This window comes from Passer montanus, unplaced genomic scaffold, assembly GCF_014805655.1.
Source record: "Passer montanus isolate IOZ18808 unplaced genomic scaffold, ASM1480565v1 scaffold323, whole genome shotgun sequence".
NCBI lineage: Eukaryota > Metazoa > Chordata > Aves > Passeriformes > Passeridae > Passer > Passer montanus.
The window spans coordinates 15676-34080 of NW_024367964.1; the positions used below are offsets into that span (position 1 = coordinate 15676).

The 18405-nt window shown below is 47.6% G+C and overlaps 2 protein-coding genes across 3 annotated transcripts; one reads left to right on the forward strand and one right to left on the reverse strand.

Annotated features, from left to right (window-relative positions):
• Window positions 1–109: 109 nt before the first annotated feature.
• Window positions 110–6703, forward strand: TALDO1 (transaldolase 1). Its single transcript, XM_039715323.1, has 8 exons — window positions 110–350; window positions 2301–2424; window positions 2830–2937; window positions 3496–3627; window positions 4054–4229; window positions 4361–4558; window positions 5781–5926; window positions 6446–6703. The coding sequence occupies exons 1-8, from the start codon at window positions 254–256 to the stop codon at window positions 6476–6478; spliced, it is 1014 nt and encodes a 337-aa protein (XP_039571257.1). The 5' UTR covers window positions 110–253; the 3' UTR covers window positions 6479–6703.
• Window positions 6524–17765, reverse strand: GATD1 (glutamine amidotransferase like class 1 domain containing 1). Of its 2 annotated transcripts, XM_039715324.1 has the most exons (11): window positions 17653–17765; window positions 16770–16846; window positions 16378–16483; window positions 15762–15869; window positions 14923–15017; window positions 13661–13754; window positions 12809–12920; window positions 10189–12290; window positions 9441–9619; window positions 8170–8886; window positions 6524–6788 (listed from the first exon to the last, which is right to left on the reverse strand). In XM_039715324.1, exons 1-8 carry the CDS (start codon window positions 17708–17710, stop codon window positions 12281–12283), a joined length of 660 nt encoding a protein of 219 aa, XP_039571258.1. In that variant the 5' UTR covers window positions 17711–17765; the 3' UTR covers window positions 6524–6788; window positions 8170–8886; window positions 9441–9619; window positions 10189–12280. The 2 variants fall into 2 exon arrangements, with proteins under 2 accessions (XP_039571258.1, XP_039571259.1); XM_039715325.1 differs by lacking the exons at window positions 6524–6788; window positions 8170–8886; window positions 9441–9619 and having other exon boundaries at window positions 10994–12287.
• Window positions 17766–18405: the final 640 nt, after the last annotated feature.

The following is an 18405-nucleotide window of genomic DNA, read 5'->3' on the forward strand; positions in this document are numbered from 1 at the left end:
CAGGGTCGCCAAGGCGACCGCCGGCCCCGCCCCCGGCCCCCGACCCAGCCAATCAGAATCGTTCTTCCTCCCGCTGCCCCGCCCCGGCTCCTCCCGGCCGCGTCCGTCTCGCGTCCGCGCTCCTGATTGGCCGCTGCCGCCCAGCCGGGCCGGGATTGGCGCGGGAGCGCGCGGGCCGCGGGTGCGCTCGCAGGCCGGTCCCCTCGGGCACGCACCGTCCCCTATAGGCACGCGAGCCCCCACGGCCGCCGACATGTCGGTGTCCCCCGTGAAGCGGCAGAAGATGGAGTCGGCGCTGGACCAGCTCAAGCACCACACCACGGTGGTGGCCGACACCGGGGATTTCAACGGTGAGGGGCGGCGCGAGGGGGTCCTGTCACCGCATCTCCTCCTTAGCCCCCTCTCCCGCCCCCCTTCACGGAGAGTGGGCGCGCCCGGCCGAGGGGGCGCGCGCTGGGGGGAGCGAACCACCCCGCGGCCGGAGGGGGGCGGGGGGGGCGCCTCGGTCCCATCCCGGGCAGATCCCGGGACATTTTCCAGACCCTCCCGTGATCCCCTCCCAGTCCGCCCTCGAGTGTGCCCTGACCAGCACGTCCCGCTGTCAGACTCAAGCCAGGCTCTGCTGTGCTAATGAATTCGGGTTTTCTTCCAGTGACCTGTCCAGATCTGGGACGTGTTTGGGGTTTTTCCAAACTCAAGGCAACCCGGTCCAGCGGAGGGTGTCGCTGCCTGGGGCAGGGGGTGGGACTGGACAATCTTTAAGGTCCCTTCCAACCCAATCATTACAGGATTATGTAAAAATAATTGCCAGAGTGCTTTTGTTTCCCTTATCTGCCGAGAATGAGCCAGCACGCTCCTTTCTGAGAAAGGGAGGTGGCCTTCGGTTAAAAAGCCACTTGTTCCCAAGCTGTCGCTGCCTGGCCCGACACAGACACAGAGCCTGCTCGGTCCTTCAGAGCCAAGAACTCCCTGCCCGGGTGTCTGTGGGTTGGGCAAAGCAGCCCTTGAGTCCTGTCCTGTCCTCAGCCGGGCCTGCAGTAATCCCTCCTGCGCTTGCCTAATCCTGTTGGTGTAACAGTAAACAATCCGAAACAGCCGCTGTCGGATGTCTTAAGAGTGCTGGACTTAAGGTGGAGGGAGCACAGGGGTGGCAACAGCTCAGACACAGAAAATAAACCAAACCCCCAGACGGCCAAGGGGGCGTTTGTGTGCAGGCACAGTAAGGATTGGAGAACATCCCACAGGGATCATTGAGTGCAGCTCCTGGCCCTGCTCAGGACATCCCCGGGTTGTTCTCTGGGATCATCTTATCAGCTGGGGGTTATTCCTGGAGTCCTGACAAGGCAAGAGCCTTACCTGGCTCGCTCCTGGCAGGTTAAACCTGGTGAAGGTGAAGGTGGTTGCTGCTGCTGGTGCCCAGTGGTGTTTGTAGAAGGAGTTTTGTTGATGTGCTGCTCTGCTTTAAGCAGTACCCACATGAATGGAAGTTCTGAAGGAGCTCTCTCCAGGATCCTGATCATTGCCTGGGAGGGATCTATGGAAAAACAAGGCTTATTTTTAGTACAGTTGCACTCTCTCACTCGGGGTTTCATCCCTGTGCAGAAATGCAGAGGAAAAGGGGCTGGTAATAGAGATTTTGTTATTTTTTTGACATTGTAATTGTATTGTTGAAACTGCTGAGCGGCCTGCAGAGGCTCTGCCCCGTTTGCCCTGGTGCCAGGCTGTGATTACAGCCAGACAATGTGTGCCACAGCCTGCTGGAGCAAAACCTGGCATCACCTGGAACAGGCAGGGCTTAGGGTAAAACCAAGGGTCAAGTGTCTTCCTGGTAGGACAAGGAAGTAAGAAGAGCAGACACTGAGAAACTGCAGCTGTGTGGAAAAGGTTTAAAAAGCAGTAAGAAAAGGTGAATTCACCTGTCCTGGCCCCATCAGTTGAACACAAACAAAAGCCTGAATTTCTGACTGCTTGAAGGGAAGGTCCCCTGTTCTTTATTGGAGCTCAGCTGTGCTGGTTGGGATGGAGTTTCAAAATTAGTACTACTTCTCTCCATCCATCATTTCTACAGGTTTTTACTTCTGGGCAATGTCTGTAGTTCATAAACTTCAAAGTTTGCTGTATCTTGTGACTGCAGCCCAGTTGTTCTGTGCCCTGGCACAAGCCAGCCTTCAGGCAGTGTTCAAACACCACCGACGTGCTCTGTGTTTAACAAGTGTTTACATTCTCACCTGCTTGAGCAAAACCCTTCTGATTCCTCAGGCTGGCTGGCTGTTTCAACCAGGCTGGTTTTCTTCCCTTAGCCATAGATGAGTACAAGCCCCTGGATGCCACCACAAACCCCTCCCTGATCCTGGCTGCGGCTCAGATGCCGGCATACCAGAAGCTTGTGGATGATGCTGTTGCCTACGGGAAGAAGCTTGGTGGGTGAGTAAAGAGGGGTTTCATCTCAGCAGACCTATATTTAAAATGCCTTCTTTATATACAAGCAGTGTACTGGGGTTTCCCCCTCGTGCACTTGTGGGTTTGTCTCCTGCCCCAAAAGGCCTCAACACTTTGAGAGAGATTCCTTACGCCCATTCCAGATGTGTTTATCAGAAGTGTGTCCTCATTTCCCAGCTCACACCTGGCCCTCCCTGCTCAGGAAAGCAGCAGCACTGTAGGAAAGAGTGTCCAAAGGCTAATCCTGCTGGCAGGACAGAAGTGGCTCATTTGAACTCTGGAATTTAATGTTAAACGGGCTGTGAAATTTGATCTTCAAATCCACAGTGAAGTGTAAACTCACCTTTTTTTTTAACCCCCATAAATGCTTTTGCTCTTTATGGTTTTCAGGTCAGAAGAGGAGCAGATCAAAAATGCTTCTGACAAACTTTTTGTATTATTTGGAGCTGAAATCCTGAAGAGGATACCTGGCCGTGTGTCCACAGAAGTAGATGCAAGGTTGGCTCTTTTCCCTCCAGGTTATCCTGAATATTTGTAAATACAAAATGTGACTTGAGTTGGAGAAAGATTTTTTGCCTAGAAGACCAGCAGGACTTACATAATTAATATTTAAGAGTGTGGGTTTCCCTTAGTTTGACTAGAACTCTAAAAAAACAAGTAGCACTGACCTTGGATTTTTATAATCTTCCTCTTGCTGCTTACGCAAGGGAAACCTCATGCTTCCAGTGGTAGTTTTGCTAATTCTCTTCTCTGTGATAATAGCTGCTCAATTTAGCAAGAGATCTGTTTGAAGAGCTTTTTTTTCAAGACTTGCACAGGACCTGGCTGTTAATTTGCTCAGTGCCAATTTTTGTTAATGCTCAGCTTCTGAATTCATTATGAGAAACTTCCTTCTCGAAGGGCTGACAGTCCAGGAGGGATCTGAGAACACAAAAACCTGCTGCTGGCATGTAAATGCTGATAAAACAGGAGAATGTTTTCCCATGGGACCTTGGGGCAGAGAATTTAAAAAATAATAATAAATCATTTTTAAACAATGCTGCTCTTGCCTTAAAGGTTGTCCTTTGATAAGGAAGGAATGATTCAAAGGGCGAGGCGCCTCATCGACCTCTACAAGGAAGTAGGAGTTGGTAAAGATCGGATTCTCATCAAGCTCTCTTCAACGTGGGAAGGAATCCAGGCTGGCAGGTAAGGCTGTGGGTGCCTGGTGTGCTGATTCATGGCAAGCTCCTGCCTGTCCACAGGCACTGACATGGCATTCTGCACTTGAATAAACAGCAGTGCTGAAAGCACAGCTTGAGGAAGTCTGTCATGAGCACGGAAGGTGCCCTGCCACAGCCTGCTGTTGAAATAGGCAAAGTTTCTTCATACAAGGCCCACAGTTTCCTGAAATACCCTGCTAAGCTGGCTGCATGTGGCTAGAGGAACAGCATTAATAAAGTAGAGTTTGGCAGCACAAAACATTTGCTGTTAGTGACAACTTTAAAGCTTACCCAGTGACTCCCTTTCCTGAATTAACTCAAGGAATTCAGTAGTTTGAACTTAGCAGCTCATTCCCAAATATGAATTCTGTGGGTGAGCAAAGTGCTGTTCTAAGCCAGCCTGTGTCTGCAGGGTTCTGGAGGCCGAGTATGGGATTCACTGCAACATGACCTTGCTGTTCTCCTTTGCTCAGGCTGTTGCCTGTGCTGAAGCTGGAGTTACTCTGATTTCCCCGTTCGTGGGACGCATCCTGGACTGGTATGTTGCAAACGGAGACAAGAAAAGCTATGAGCCTTCGGAGGATCCAGGTGAGCACACTGCTGAGGAAACAACAGCTGCTCAAACAGTTCACTCATAAAAATCCTCTTATGGCAAAATGCTGGGTTTGAGCACATTCGAAACAACCACTTACAATAAAGTTGCTGGTTTCTACTTTTAGGAGTGAAGAGTGTCACCAAGATCTATAACTACTACAAAAAGTTTGGCTACAAAACCATCGTGATGGGCGCCTCGTTTCGCAACACGGGCCAGATCAAAGCCCTCACGGGCTGTGACTATCTCACCATCTCACCCAAGCTCCTGGCAGAGCTCAGCAAAGAGCACGTCAAGTTAACTCCCACACTCAGTGTCAAAGAGGGTGAGTCTGCTCCTGGGGCTTGTTCCAGCTTCCTTTCTTCTGCAGTGTTGAGAGTCTGGGGTTCTGGTCACTGCTGTGGTACTTGCTGCCATCCTGCTTTAGGGATAAATCCAATTTCCTAGAGGAAATACTGTAATCTCAGAAGGAAATACTGTAGCTTCAGTACAATATCACTGCTACAACTGCAGACACTGAGCACTGACTGGACTACAATGGGTTTGGAGTCTGCTTCCATACTCTGCACCTCTCCCCATGGGACAGGCAGAGAAGAGGAAAATTAACCTGCAGATGCTCAGGATTAAATTTGACTGAACAGTAGCAAAGATGCCAAACCTGGTTTCATCTTAATCTCTGGACATGCCAAGAGGTGTTTTCCCTCCAGAAATTAGAAACTAAGCATACACAAGACTGAGTGATTTGATCTGGTGACGCTGTGCCATGATGGCTTGGAATCCTTGTTCCCATTACACTACTTCAAGCCCAGGTTGGATGGGGCTTGGAGCAATTTGGGATAGTGGATGGTGGCCCTGCTTGTGGCCAGGGAGTGGAACTGAATGGGCTTTAAGGTTCCTTTCCACCCAAATAATTTAAGGATTCTCTGACACCCTCCCTTTCCTGCAGCCTCATTAAAATGCTGGTTTACATCTCAAAGCAGCTCTGTGCACAGCTGTAGCCATGGGCTGCTGCCCACAGGCTGCTGCTGGCCTGGGAGCCTGCTATCAAGCGAGCTTTTGTTAGTTCTTGCCAAATAATCAAAGCCCTGATTGTTCAGAATATTTGCTTAGAATGTCTCACTGCTGTGGGGTGGTTACACAATTCCTTAGAATAGGCCTGGAATTGCTGTGCCATTCTGCAGCAGGTACAAGATAATGACACACACAAACACGGTTTTAAGATAAACTGATTTATTAGGTTACCTTTTTCTCTTTGTTCTCCTCCAGCCATACCAGGAGCACTTTCAATCTCACATCCCAAATTGTGTTTTAAGATAAACTGATTTATTAGGCTACCTTTTTCTTTTTCTCTTTGTTCTCCTCCAGCCATACCAGGAGCACTTTCAATCTCACATCCCAAATTGTGCTCCTGCAGCAAGTCATACTGAAAGTATTTAAAATTTTTCCAACACCTAGAAATGGTCAGAACTCAAGACAATTTTAGGAAGTCTGGATTTGATAAGAATTTGATCACCTGGTCTGTTTGTTCTTCCACTTCTCCTGCACAGCTCAGGCGTGTGATCTTGAGAAGATCCACCTGGATGAGAAGGCATTCCGCTGGCACCACAACGAAGACCAGATGGCTGTGGAGAAGCTCTCTGATGGCATCAGGAGATTTGCTGCAGATGCCGTTAAGCTGGAGAGGATGTTAAAGGTAGGTATCGTGCTCCTCCTGTGCACTGCAGCCAGCCTGGTGTGGCTGAGGATTAAACAAGTCTGGGCAGGTCTTTGGACAGGTTATGTAGGACAGGCCACCTGAGTTCAGTGAAGCTGGTAAGCCTCGCTGCACGCCAAGAAAGAACTGGTGCCAAGTGTGGGCCACAGCTGCAGCCTGAGCCGCAGGCTGGCAGCTCATCAGGATAACTGTCAGAGTGAGAAGGCCCTTCAATCTGATCAATCTGATTCTGAGCTGGCAGCAGCAGCACAGGACACAAATAATCTGCAGGTAGTGAGCTGGAAATAAATCTTGTTTGTACCTGTAGGCACTAAGATAGAGCAGATCTGCTGTCAAAGTCTTATGTCAGATTGTGGAGAAGCTTTCACATAGGATTCATCAAACCGTTTTCTGGGGAAGAAATACTCAGTATACCTGATCTAGGCATTTGGTGACTGGCAGCTCCTTGCAGCATTCCCAAACTCTTACTCAGCTGTGCTTTGTTTATTCTTTCTCTAGGAGCGAATGTTCAGCACTGAAAATGGGAAATAAAAAAAAGAAAAAAAAATAATAATCAGCATTTCCCTGAGTGCTCCAAGCTGAGATGGATCACCTGAGGTTCAGTGGATGTACAAATGTCTTACCTGTACAAGTATCATGCTGTGTATGGATAGATTTCTGTACCATGCTTTTTTTTTTTTTAATCAATTTGCAAAGGGACAAATGGAATTTAAAATTTTTGTGGCACTTTTGTCAATACATGCAAATTAAAACCGACTTGCCTTGTAATATGGTCAATTCATTGCTGCAGAAGACATCTGATAGGATTTTAATCTTCAAATTCCTTATTAGGTCTTCAGTCCTAACACATTGAAGAAAAGAGTTTTTAATTTCAGGTTGTTTTAAAGAGCAAACACAGATTTCACAAGCCACTCTTGGTACAAAACCCACCAACACTCCTGTGAGACAAGTATCTATGTCAAAATATATATGTGTATCATAGTCATTTATACAGATCTTGTTCTATGAAGAGGAGACAAGAATAAGTGAGAGGACAACAAGGAAATGGCCTCAAGTTGTGCCAGGGAAGGTCTAGATTGGATATTAGGGAACATTTCTTCACTGAAAGCTGTCCAAGCTGGCCCAGCTGCCTGGGGCTGAGTCCCCATCCCTGGAGAGATTTAAAGACATGTGGATGTGGCACCTGGGGACAGGGATAGTGGTGGCCTTGGCAGTGCTGGGGGAATGGCTGGACTTGATGGTCTCAGCAGTCCTTTCCAACCTCAGTGATGCATTCCATGGTTCTAAGAGATCCCTGCTCATACATGGATGCAATTTGCTGTTTCCTGAAAAAGCTGCCTGAACTTAAAGGGAAAAAAGGCAGCAGTGTGGCTCCAGCAGTGACAGCCACGTGCTCTGTCCACACCAAGGGAGGCACTGATCCTCCCCCCAGTGTGACACAGCAGCTCTGCTGTCAGCACATCCAGAACAACCTGGGAGCTGCTGCTCCAGCCAAAGGCACAGCCAGCTGCAATCAGACACAGACAGCTGCTGCTCCCTCCCAGCCTGCCCTGGAATAGTGCCAGTCTGCCAGGGGGAGGTGAAGTCCCCAGGGGACTCATCCAGACCCCTGTCCTACAGCTGCTGGTGAGGGGGGAAGCAGACCAGGCAGAAAGCAGGCTGCCCAAAGGGAGGTGACCTTTCTTCCTGTCAAAGTCAAGCCAGCATTCAAAGCTTGACCCTGCCCCTCCCTACAGCCATTGGACACTGCACATCCCTTCTCAATTTAACCTATTTTGCATTTTTCACTCTTACTAAACTGAGAATTCCAACAGAGATTCCTAGAATGGTTTGGGTTGGAAGGGGAGCTTGAAGACCATCTCATTCCACCCCCTGCCTTGAGCAGGTCGCTGTGCTCTAACACCACACACTGCAGCCACCAGGGCAGGGTAAGGATTTGGGCACGCAGAATTTGGGGACTTGGTGCTATCCAACTGGCTGGTCAGAGGCTTGGAGCCTCTGGAATAAATGCCCCTTCTTCCCCCTGAGTGAGGCCACAACCTTCACATGCATGGAATCTGTCCCCTCACACAGCTGAGACACAACTGGGTCAGTAACAGCGTGGAGCTCAAATGAAACTGAAGCATTGCAGAAGGTGCTCAAGAGAGAATGAAATACTGCAGTGAAAGGGGAAAGAGGTAGGAAAAGGTGCCTGAGTAACAGTTAAGCCTTACTCCACCTACCAACAGATGCCTCTCAAGAGCTGAGGAGGCAAGAGGGGTCACGGGGTCAGTCACAGGATCCCTTCCTTCCTGTGGTGGCAGCAGGTGTTTCCTCCCAGCACTGGGGTTCTTTCTCTGCAGCACAGATGGATGTTGTGAGGTGCCTGTGCTAAGCCACAGAGCCCACATCCTTTCTGAAATGAAAAAAAACCCCAAGCACCACATCTACCTTCAGCTTGCACCGCTCTTTAGTCAGTCACACAAAGTTCACTCCTTAACTCTTCCTCAGCTTCCCCTTTCTTCTGCAGATGGAGGGATCTCTCCCAGGGCCCTGTCTGTGCCCTGCTTACAAACTCCTGGGATTTCCCAGATCTCCATACCTCCTCAGATTAAGAAATCAGGAGATGTCTCCTGTCTCTCAGGAAGGTCTGTGGCTCTCACAGCCACAAGGACAGGACTCAGGAATTAGGGGGGCAGATACAACACAGATGTTTGGAGAAATCCCAAAGAATAAATAGATAAACTTCAAAGCATTGATTTTAAAATGACAGCACCTTTCCCAACCTTTCCTTTGGTGGATGCTCTCTGATTTCAACATCCAGCTCTGTGCAAACACACAAAGCTTGGAGGGGGGTTGGAAAAGCTTTTCCTTCCTCCCATCACACACTGTGCTAAGGGAGACACACTGCTGCTCCCAGCACCTCCTCCATTCCTGAAACGGGGTACAGGAAAGCAGAGCTGTTGGAAGAACAGACAGAAAAGTCTGTTAAGACACATCCATTTATATTCATCTTTCCAACACGGAATTTAATTTAAAATTAGTTCTTTCATTTACTGGTTATGTCTGTCTAATTTAGCCATCACAGGCCAGTATGGATGGCACCAAACCCAGACAGTTCCATTTGAAATATTCAAGTAAATCAGGACCAAAGAGGCACTTCCATCTCTTCTGGCCCTTGTTTGAATGCACACAAGATGAACAAAGCAGCAGATTCCATTAAAAATATAAGTTGTGTGGTTTTTTTTTTTACAACATTATACTGTAGAAGCTCCAAGGAAGTAATTAAATATGCTAATAGACAAATTGAATGCTGGTATGACCAACAACCACCAGCTGCTGACAGGGCCAGAGCTCAAACTTCTTGTCAGGATCCTCAAGAACATGAAAACAGAGATCATACCCACAGGCAGGTCTTGGGGCTCTGCTTTCCAGAGTTAAGCAGATTCCCAACTGCTGCACCAGCACCCCTCTTCCCAGCTTGGTGTAAACCTGCCAGGAAAGGCTCCCATACCTTAGGGATGGTGGCTGTCCTCTTTTTGGGAGAAGAAATCCTTTGTGGGGTGCAGGACAGCAGTGCTCCTTTACAGCTGTGAGCCAACATCCAAGAAAACTCCTCATCCCTTTGGATTCATCCTGCTCCATGTGCTCCAGGGGCACTCTGATGCTTCTAGCAGGTACCTCCACATCTGCCTGCAAAAACATCAGAGGAAAACAGAGGATGTGGTCCCAGCTGTTAAGCCCAGAGAAGAGGTAACACTGCGAGTCCCATAAAAACAAATCAGTAAAACCCTAAAAAATAAAACCAAACCCCCACCCAAATAAATAAAACAATAAAACCCACCAGCTGGATGTTACCAGGAACAGATTTCCAAGGAAACAAGCCTGCCTGGTAACATTCCTAGGACCAAAGCACCAAGCATTGCACAACACAATGCTGAAACAATAAAGGTTTGTGTGGGATGAAAATCTCCTAAATTTGAAGGTTTTCAATTCTTTGGGAAACAAAGAAGAGAGACAAAAACCCCTCAGCATAAACACCACTGCTTGGATGCCTGGGATGGGATTGTTCACAGGGCTCCTCAGCTGGAACAAGGTACAGAACATAAACTGAGGTACCAAAATTCTTCCCCCAGGAAGTTTAAAATGCAAGAATTATCCAAAAATCCTTAGGTGAAAGAACTAAATAAACTATCAAGTTTTATGTTTGTAGAACAAAATTAACATGGAAAATGAATAGAATAAAACTTTCCTGAACATACCTGGATGACATTCAACAACTTTGTGTTTCCTATGTTCATTTGATCTTCTTTTCCCAGTTTTTTGAACATTTTTTTTCCAATCCCTGGATAAAATTGGTCATACTGTACAAGAAATTAATAGCTATCATCACTAATGGCTTCATGTTGTGCTAGGGGAAGTTTAGGTTGGATAGTAGGGAAAATTTCATGGAAAGGGACCTCAAGCACTGGAACAGGCTGCCCAGGGCAGTGGTGGAGTCACCAGCCCTGGAAGGGTTCAGAAAACACATGGATGTGATACCCATGGTGCTGAGTGGTGAACGTGCTGCACTGATGCTTGGACTTGACCTTAAAAGCTCTTTTCCAGCCTAAATCCCATGAATCTATGACTCAGGTGGCTTCCAGTTTGTCAGCATGACTTGTGAGGGTGACACAACCCAGCCCACCACATCCAGAGCCACCTGCACACGTCACCTCTCCAGCCACCTGCTGCCCAACCACACCTTTCTCCCCCAGTTTTCCCAAGAACTTCATGGCTGAGGAGATAAAAGTGGATGTGTGATGGGAAAGTGAAAATACACACAGGAAGTCATCTTTTTTCTGCTCTCATATGGGAGGAAAAAGAAAACACCATCAAGCCCCCAGGCAGTGTGCTTTGTCCAACCTCCTGACAGAGGCACAAGCAGAGCAATTCCAGCAGGTCCTGGATGTCACAAAATAAGGAAAAATTGTACAATGGGACTGAACAAAGCATGTCTGCTCACCTAGCAGCAGATGAATGAGCCTGGACAGAACCTCAGTTAAGGAATGAAAACAGGACACAGGGTAGACACCAATGTTCTATTTTTACAGGTAAGCAGGGAAAAGATGTAGCAATTTTGGCAAAATCCCAAGGAAACAAAGACCCTAAGGAAATACAGTCTCCCACTTCACAAACAAGATGTGGCTTTCCAGGCTGAAGGTATTTCCTCATGGTGTCAACATCAAATCCCCAAGATGGCTTGTCAGGAATGAAGATTTAAATTATCAAAGCAAATTGATAATTTAATATCTATCAAAGCACAATTTTCATTTCAAATTCCGGTTTTAATTTCCATCAATGCCAAAGTTGTGTAAGCTGAGCTCTGGAATGCAACAGCAGAAGGCCCAGCTAAACCCACAGTAGTCTGTCTTCTAAAATCACAATGAATTCTTGAGACAGAGCTAAAAAAAATAGATTTACACAGAAAAATTTCCCTACCTGATGACTTGTTAGAATGAAAATATTGTAATATCCTGGTAAGAAAACAAAAATGCAACCCCATTTCTTCAGGGCACTGGAGAAATGCTGCCCACAACTCCAAGAGGGAAGGAAAATAAATTATCTGAAAGTTAATTTATTTACTTTCCAATAATTTTACATGTTTGAGACTGCAACAATTTTTTATAAATCTCAGTCTTATTATTCCTTTCCACACTCAGCTTCAAGGCACACCTGCAGCTCAGAAGGAAGGAGGAGCCCAGGCTCCACCCTACAGCTGGTTCCTCAGATGGGACCCACATTTGCCACCTGCATTTTTCAGTGCCCTGCTCCACAAAATTCCAGCAAGAGACAGCAGCAGTGCACTCCCAGAGAGGAGTATTTCCAAGAGAACAAAACCCACAACGTAAGCAGCACAAAGGAGAACAAATAAACAATTGTAGGACCATGTTAAAAAAAAAGCTGAGCAAACTTTCTGCACACAATTCCAGCGATGTGAACAGGAGGAAAACAAGGGCAGGCTGTGCACCAGCACAATGCCAACCCAGAGCAAGGCCTTCAGCTTCAGCAATTTGTATTCACAGCACCAACTTTTGGGGGGGTTTGAGAAGACAGTTCCCCACATCTGTAAACTGAGGGTCTAGGGAAGCAGTGAGAAAATGGAGCAAAAATGTAAGGGACATGGTGTCCCAGCTGCTTCTGACAACCTTCATCCATTCCATCCACACAGCACGTGACACTGCCACTCCACTGCCACAGTCACTTCAGAGTCCAGGACAGGGGGTCAGAGGGGTGTTTCATCCAGGTCACAGCCATGGAAATCCTCAGCCTGCTGGCTCCTCATCCATCCTCTTTGCAAACAGACCTTCTCCTTCACTTCCTGCTGAAGGAAACACACCCAGACATGACAGGACCTGTTAGTGCACACGGGTACCACACACTGACTTCAACAAAAGAAGGGGTTTGTGGTTATTCATATGGGCTCTTCTATCTGACATTCAAACAAGCCAAGCCATTTCCAAAGAAATTAAATACATTCATTCCCAGAATTCTCAATCAGAGCTGTCTCAAAGCCAGCCTGCCAAAGCTCAAGAAACAAGAGATGTTTCCCTGAACAGAAATGTTTAGTGAAGCTCACTCGGCATTTTGCTTTGCCAGTTCCACTACAGCTGTGCATTTCCCCACACACTTTCATCTTTTTCTTTTAAATAATCGAATGCTCTTTGCCAAAAGACAAAACTGCCTGGTTGGCTTCATCAAACATGTGTGACACACACTTCAGCAGAAAACCAAGGGGAAGAGCCCCTTCTGAGAGACAGTATTCCTGAAACAAAAAAAAAACCAAACCACAAATCCCTCACCAGTGGCTGTTGCCAGTTCTTAAGCCCCATCTTGCCTCACCTGACATTGCAAAGAATCAGAAGGTTCTGGACAGCAGGAAGGGTGGAATTCTCGTTCTGTCCTGTCACCAGGTGCCTGTCCAGCACCACATGGACAGCATCTGGGCTGCTGGCTGAACACAGGAGGAAAAACACAGGGATTGCATTAGAGGACACGAGCTCAGTGCCAGGATCACACCACTGATAAAGCCAACACAACACATAACCATTTTGGCCAGACAGATTTGCTGGGTGCTGATCTATTACCCCAGCAGAGAGGGGCAGTCCCAAGCCCCTCATCCTGAAAAAATTTCCCTAGGAAATCCTTTTCTGAAAGGACAGGACTGGGTCCTTGATTCAGTTAACAGCAGGTGGGTAAAGTACACACATCAGGAGATTTTCATAATGAAAAACTCAAAGTATGTATTTGAAAGTTACAATTACCTCACAATACAATATAAGTTCATCTGATGCCAGACATGAACTGTGATCATCATGCTACAGAAATTAAATGTTAATTTTCTGGCCAATTACAACACCCCAGTGTGCTCAGATCTACCAGCAACTGCTCAGCATCCCAAAGAGAATTTTTATGTTTCCTCATTCCAGACAGACTCCCAGACTGGTTTGGGCTGGAAGAGATCCTAAAGCTCATCCAGTCCCATTTCCCTGCCACAGGCAGGGACACCTTCCATCACCCAATATTGCTCCAAGCCCTGTCCAAGCTGGCCTTGCAAATGACCAGTGACACACTGGTAAATGAGGGAATGGGAATGCCAGATGAGATCCTGCTCAGCTGATACAGCCAGCACACAAACACTCATTTCCCAAGGGAGACACAAAGTGCCCATCCCAGACACCAGGCATGACCTACCACTGAATGTGGCTCCAGAATCCTTCACAAAATCCTCCACAATAATGGACAGACTGGCAAAATTTGGCTGCCTCACCAGCTCGTACACAGAGGGCTGAAATAGATCAAAAGGAAATTAGTTTGGGTGGCTTTTGTACAGAAAAAGCCAAGCAACCCCAGCACATATTTCCCTGAAATTTGTATTTCTGTTCCCTCTACTATTCTCCCAGCCAAACGACCACAAGTAGCTTTGATGAATTTTGGGTAGGGAGCAAACTGGAAACTCTTAAGTGAGTTAAGCAAAGAGGAAATAACACCACCAAACAATTTCTGTAGGTGTGATTAACTTCAGGAGGGCACAGACCTGTCTGCCCATGGCACACAAATATTTGGACACAGATGCTGTGCCACCCGCAGAGTCCAAAACCAGTAATCCAAGTTGGAATGAAGATGGGAAAAACTTACAGACAGAAAATTTAGGAGCATTTAAGAGTTTTAATATGCAAAAGGAAGGAATTTAATTTTATGGTTTCCACACCAGCCATAGCTAGGCCACAACACGATTTGAAATATTTCATCATGGACTGTAACAATCCACAGAGAGTCATAAATAATTCTTAGCTGAAACAGAAGCATATGAGAACATCAATAGCTTTTGTGAGTCACAAAATCTTAATTTCTTAATTTTCCATGTAAATGTTCCACGCCAGAAAGCTGCACTAGGGCAATTTGCATCACTCTGACACTCTAGAATGGGCTGTGAGGCCAGAGGACACAAAATAAAGTATCAGCAGTACCTAAGTGGCTGCTTTAATTGCAAGCAGCTTGTACAAGCAGCCTTTTTTCCTAAAACTTCTTCTAACTTTTTTCCTAAGACTCCCTCTACCTTTTAAAAAGAAACAGCACTTTGAGAAATATAACTTAGCCCCAGCATTCATCAAAGAAACAAACAAAAACTTTTATAAGTCCTCAACAACAAATGCAAAGAGCTGCAGCAGGAATTTCCAGCTCTTTCTTTTTGCTTCAGTTTAAAGTTTACTGAACAATCAGAGGGAAAGCATTCCCCACATGCCACTTAAATGGGACAAACCCTTCCTGCACTCAGTGCTGGGCCCCTTGTCAAAGACACCTCTGAAATAACAACTCTGCACATCTTGCACAAGCCAAGGCACCAAACTGATAATTTTTATTTACAGGAAGTTCCTGGGTAAGACCAAAGCACCAGAAATCACACAGCAAAAAAAGCCCCCAAACAGCAAAAACAAGGTAAAAGCTTGACTTACCCCTGTCAGGCTGTATCCCTGGAAAACCCAGGATTTATCCTCATTGGTGGCACAACACAAAGCTGCCACTCCCTGTCCCACAGCACAGATAGGCTCTGGAAAAGAATTAAAGCACATTTGTGAGCATCTCCAAACACTTAAAACACAGGTGGGCGTGGTGAGCCTCATGCTGCCCTGCTGCAGTGAGGTTGTACTGCACTGAGAAAGCTCCTTTAGGCTGTAGGGGCTTTCTGCACGCTGCAGCAATTAGTGTCTCTCTTAAGAATTGCTACAATTATTTATTATTATTATTATTACTATTAGTACAATCAGAGGAAGAACAAGAATTGCAGATTTAATCTCCAAGTCCAGAGACAGCTCCACAAGTGCTCAAAAGTGGAGCACACCCAGAGTCTTGATTAACTGCAGCCTTAATGATGATCCTGAGCCTTGAATGCTGCTGATTTGGACAGAGCCATTTCTGTACCATTGTAAGGCAGCAAATCCTTCTTCTGAGACAAACTCTGAAAAGCTACTGGCATTGCTCCTTAAGATACTTTAAGACCTCTTTTTCCTTTTCAAGGCTCCCTTTTTCCACGTTAGGACACTTTTTTTGTTCCTTTTAGGACTCCCTTTTTAAGACATTTTAGGACACTTTTGTTTTCTTCCAAGTCTCCCTTTCCTTTTTTAAAGGCCCACTGAGACATTTGTTTCCCTCCTTGCCATCTCCTGTTTCCTTCCCAGTCTGGAATGCTCTTTAGCCATGCAAACACTCTGGAGTCTCTGGAAGGCCCAAGGCTCCTGCAGAGGCAGCACAGGAGCCTTGTCCCATCGACCCAGCCCCGAGGATGTTCACCTACTGCTCTCAGTGCTGAAGTGCTGCAGGATCTTGGCCAGGTAGCCGCTGTTGGCCAGGTCAGTCACGGCCCCAGGGCAGTTTGGGATCAGCAGGGCGTGGTACCGAGCCCCTGGGAGGGAGGAAAGCAGGAACTGATTGTGGGACAGGCAAAAAACACAAAAAGCCTGACCATAAACCCACTGCACATTTGGGAAAAAAGGACAAACCCATGTAAATCAGTTAAAAATTACCTAAAGAAACTAACAGAGTTACAAAGAAGAGATAAAAAGGTCCTTCTTAGGACAAGGAACACACATTTTTAATGAGCCAGGAAAAACTTACGACTGCTCTATCTGCTGGCTCCTGCTCTAGCAAAATATTTATTTTTAACAAGTAACAATGTAGTGTGTGCTTATTTACAACACAGACATTCTTTGTATACATTACATATACATTAAAAGAGAATGACCTTTCCAAAATAAATAACAAAACTGCAAAGCAGTTGCTTGGACTTCCTCCTAAATAAAAAGTAAACCAACAACTGCAGCTCTTGAAACACAACTTTCCTGCCTTTTCTGAGTCATTCTTCCCTAAAATCCTGCCCTGTTTCCCAGGCAGGCCCCTGGTGACACCCTTACCATCAATGGACTCCAGCTTGGCGGGGCTGGCGTAGGATTTCATGCGGAAGTCCTGGATCCAGCGCGCGTTGCCCTCGTTGACATCCACAAAATCAATGGGCTTCCCCTGGGGACAACATGTTTCCCATTTTTCCCACTGAATTAGCACTAATGGTTTTCCCTCCTCTCTTTGTGGGAACAGACAGTGGACAGAGAAGTCCAAATCCACGCTACAGAAAGGCTGCAGTCACTTTGGTATTAAAAAACCAGAATTAGGTCCCTTAATGTCTACAGACAGTAAAACACCTCTCAATATATTTATATTATATTAATTATATTATTTTTTTTTCATTACAACTGAGATACCAATTGGTTTCAGGCTGAAATCACAGCATTTGTCCATTTTCACTCACCCCAGGTGTTGCCACTTGCAGGTTAAAGGCAGAGCTGGCCAGAGTAAAGCAGTGAAGGAAGGACTGGGCTGAAACACCTGGAAAACAGATTCCAACACCTTAGGGAAACAACAGTGATGGTTCAATGCAGGGTTACACTTTATCCAGCAAAGTACAAAAGCTTGGGTGTTTGCTCATCTTCAAGGCTCTAGATAATTTCAGGGGATTATTTTGTTATGATTTAATGATTTTAAGACATCAGAAATGTGCAGCCTTCATTACAGGTGAGCTGTGTGCTGGGGAACAGAATCCTGGAATGATTTGGGTTGGGAGTGACCTTAAAGCCCATCTTGTACCAACCCTTTGCCATGGGCAGGGACACCTTCCACTGCCCCAGGCTGCCCCAAGCCCTGTCCAAACTAGCCTTGAACACTTCCAGGGATGGAGCAGCCACAGCTCCCCTGAGCAACCTCCACCAGGGCCCCAGCATGCTCAAAGGCAAAGATTCTTCCGCCAAGCACCCAATCTGAGCCGGCCTTCCTTCCCCTCAAAGCCGCCAAAGCCGCAGGCACAGGAGCCAAGCAGCACAGCTGCGCATGGCGCCCACACCTGCGGCTGTGCACGTACGGGAAAGCGGCACCGCTGCGCAGGGAGGGCACACCTGCGGCTGCACGGCCCGGCTGCAGCGCGGCACCCACACCGGGGACAGCCACACCGGGGGCAGCCACACCGGGGACAGCCACACCGGGGACAGCCACACGCGGGACACGCCGCGACAGCCGCACCGGGGACCGCCCAGCCCAGCCCCGCCCCGCCCCGCCCGCCGCGGCGCCGGGAAGGGACGGGGAGCGCTGGAGCGGCGGCTCCCCCCGAGCCGGCGGGGCTCCCCCCGAGAGGGTCTCACCCGCGGTGGCGGCGCTGGCGACGATGAGGCAGGAGGGCTTGGCCAGCCGCTCCGACATGGCGGCGCCGGCGCCTGAGGGCAGCGGCGGAGCCGGGCGCGGCCGCGCGTGCGCAGTGCGGGGAGCGCCGAGGGGCGGGGAGAGCGCGGGGAGCGCTGAGGGAGGAGGAAAAGCGCGGGAAGCGCTGAGGGAGCGCTGCCGCCGCCGGGAGCCTTGACAGCCCTCGGGTGTCCCGAGAGTCCCCTGGTGCCACCTCCCATCGGCAGCTGGCGTTGTTTCCTTGTTTCCCCACCTTCGTAAACCTCAGCGTCCCATTTCTGGATTTGCATCTGCCATCCCTGTGTGAGTGTAATAGGTTTAGCGCTTGCTGGCTGCTGGTGTGTTGCAGACACAACGCCGCTGTAAAATGAAAGGTGTAAAATAAAGACAGCACAATTCTGCTATTGCCTTTATTTGTTTATTTGAAAGGGCTTAGTTTCTAGCCTGGTTTCCTAAAGGTAAGGTTGCTTATGCCACCTTGTCTGTCTCAAACTGTGTTCCGAATCCACAGGCTGGTTAATCTGGATGTTCTTCACTGCTCCAGCTTAGATACCAGAAAATTATTTTTTAAAAGGGGATGTTTTTTTCTCTATTCACTGTTCAGTTTCGCTGTTGTGTGGGGTACTTGGGGATTTAGTGCCACTCCAGCAGCCTAAGCCTTTGTGTCACAGAGCATCACGTTTATGGTCCTTATTCCCTGCTTGTGACTCCAGTGC

What these genes read in the sequence shown, in the direction of transcription:
- TALDO1 (XM_039715323.1), top strand. Translation starts at nt 254, where the DNA reads ATGTCGGTGTCCCCCGTGAAGCGGCAGAAGATGGAGTCGGCGCTGGAC. An exon ending in TCCACAGAAGTAGATGCAAG is followed by an intron (nt 2,938 to 3,495) that starts GTTGGCTCTTTT and finishes CTTGCCTTAAAG; the next exon opens with GTTGTCCTTTGATAAGGAAG. An exon ending in TGAGCCTTCGGAGGATCCAG is followed by an intron (nt 4,230 to 4,360) that starts GTGAGCACACTG and finishes TTCTACTTTTAG; the next exon opens with GAGTGAAGAGTGTCACCAAG.
- GATD1 (XM_039715324.1), bottom strand. Translation starts at nt 17,710, where the DNA reads ATGTCGGAGCGGCTGGCCAAGCCCTCCTGCCTCATCGTCGCCAGCGCC. An exon ending in TGCAAGTGGCAACACCTGGG is followed by an intron (nt 16,484 to 16,769) that starts GTGAGTGAAAAT and finishes TGTTGTCCCCAG; the next exon opens with GGGAAGCCCATTGATTTTGT. An exon ending in GCACTTCAGCACTGAGAGCA is followed by an intron (nt 15,018 to 15,761) that starts GTAGGTGAACAT and finishes ATTCTTTTCCAG; the next exon opens with AGCCTATCTGTGCTGTGGGA.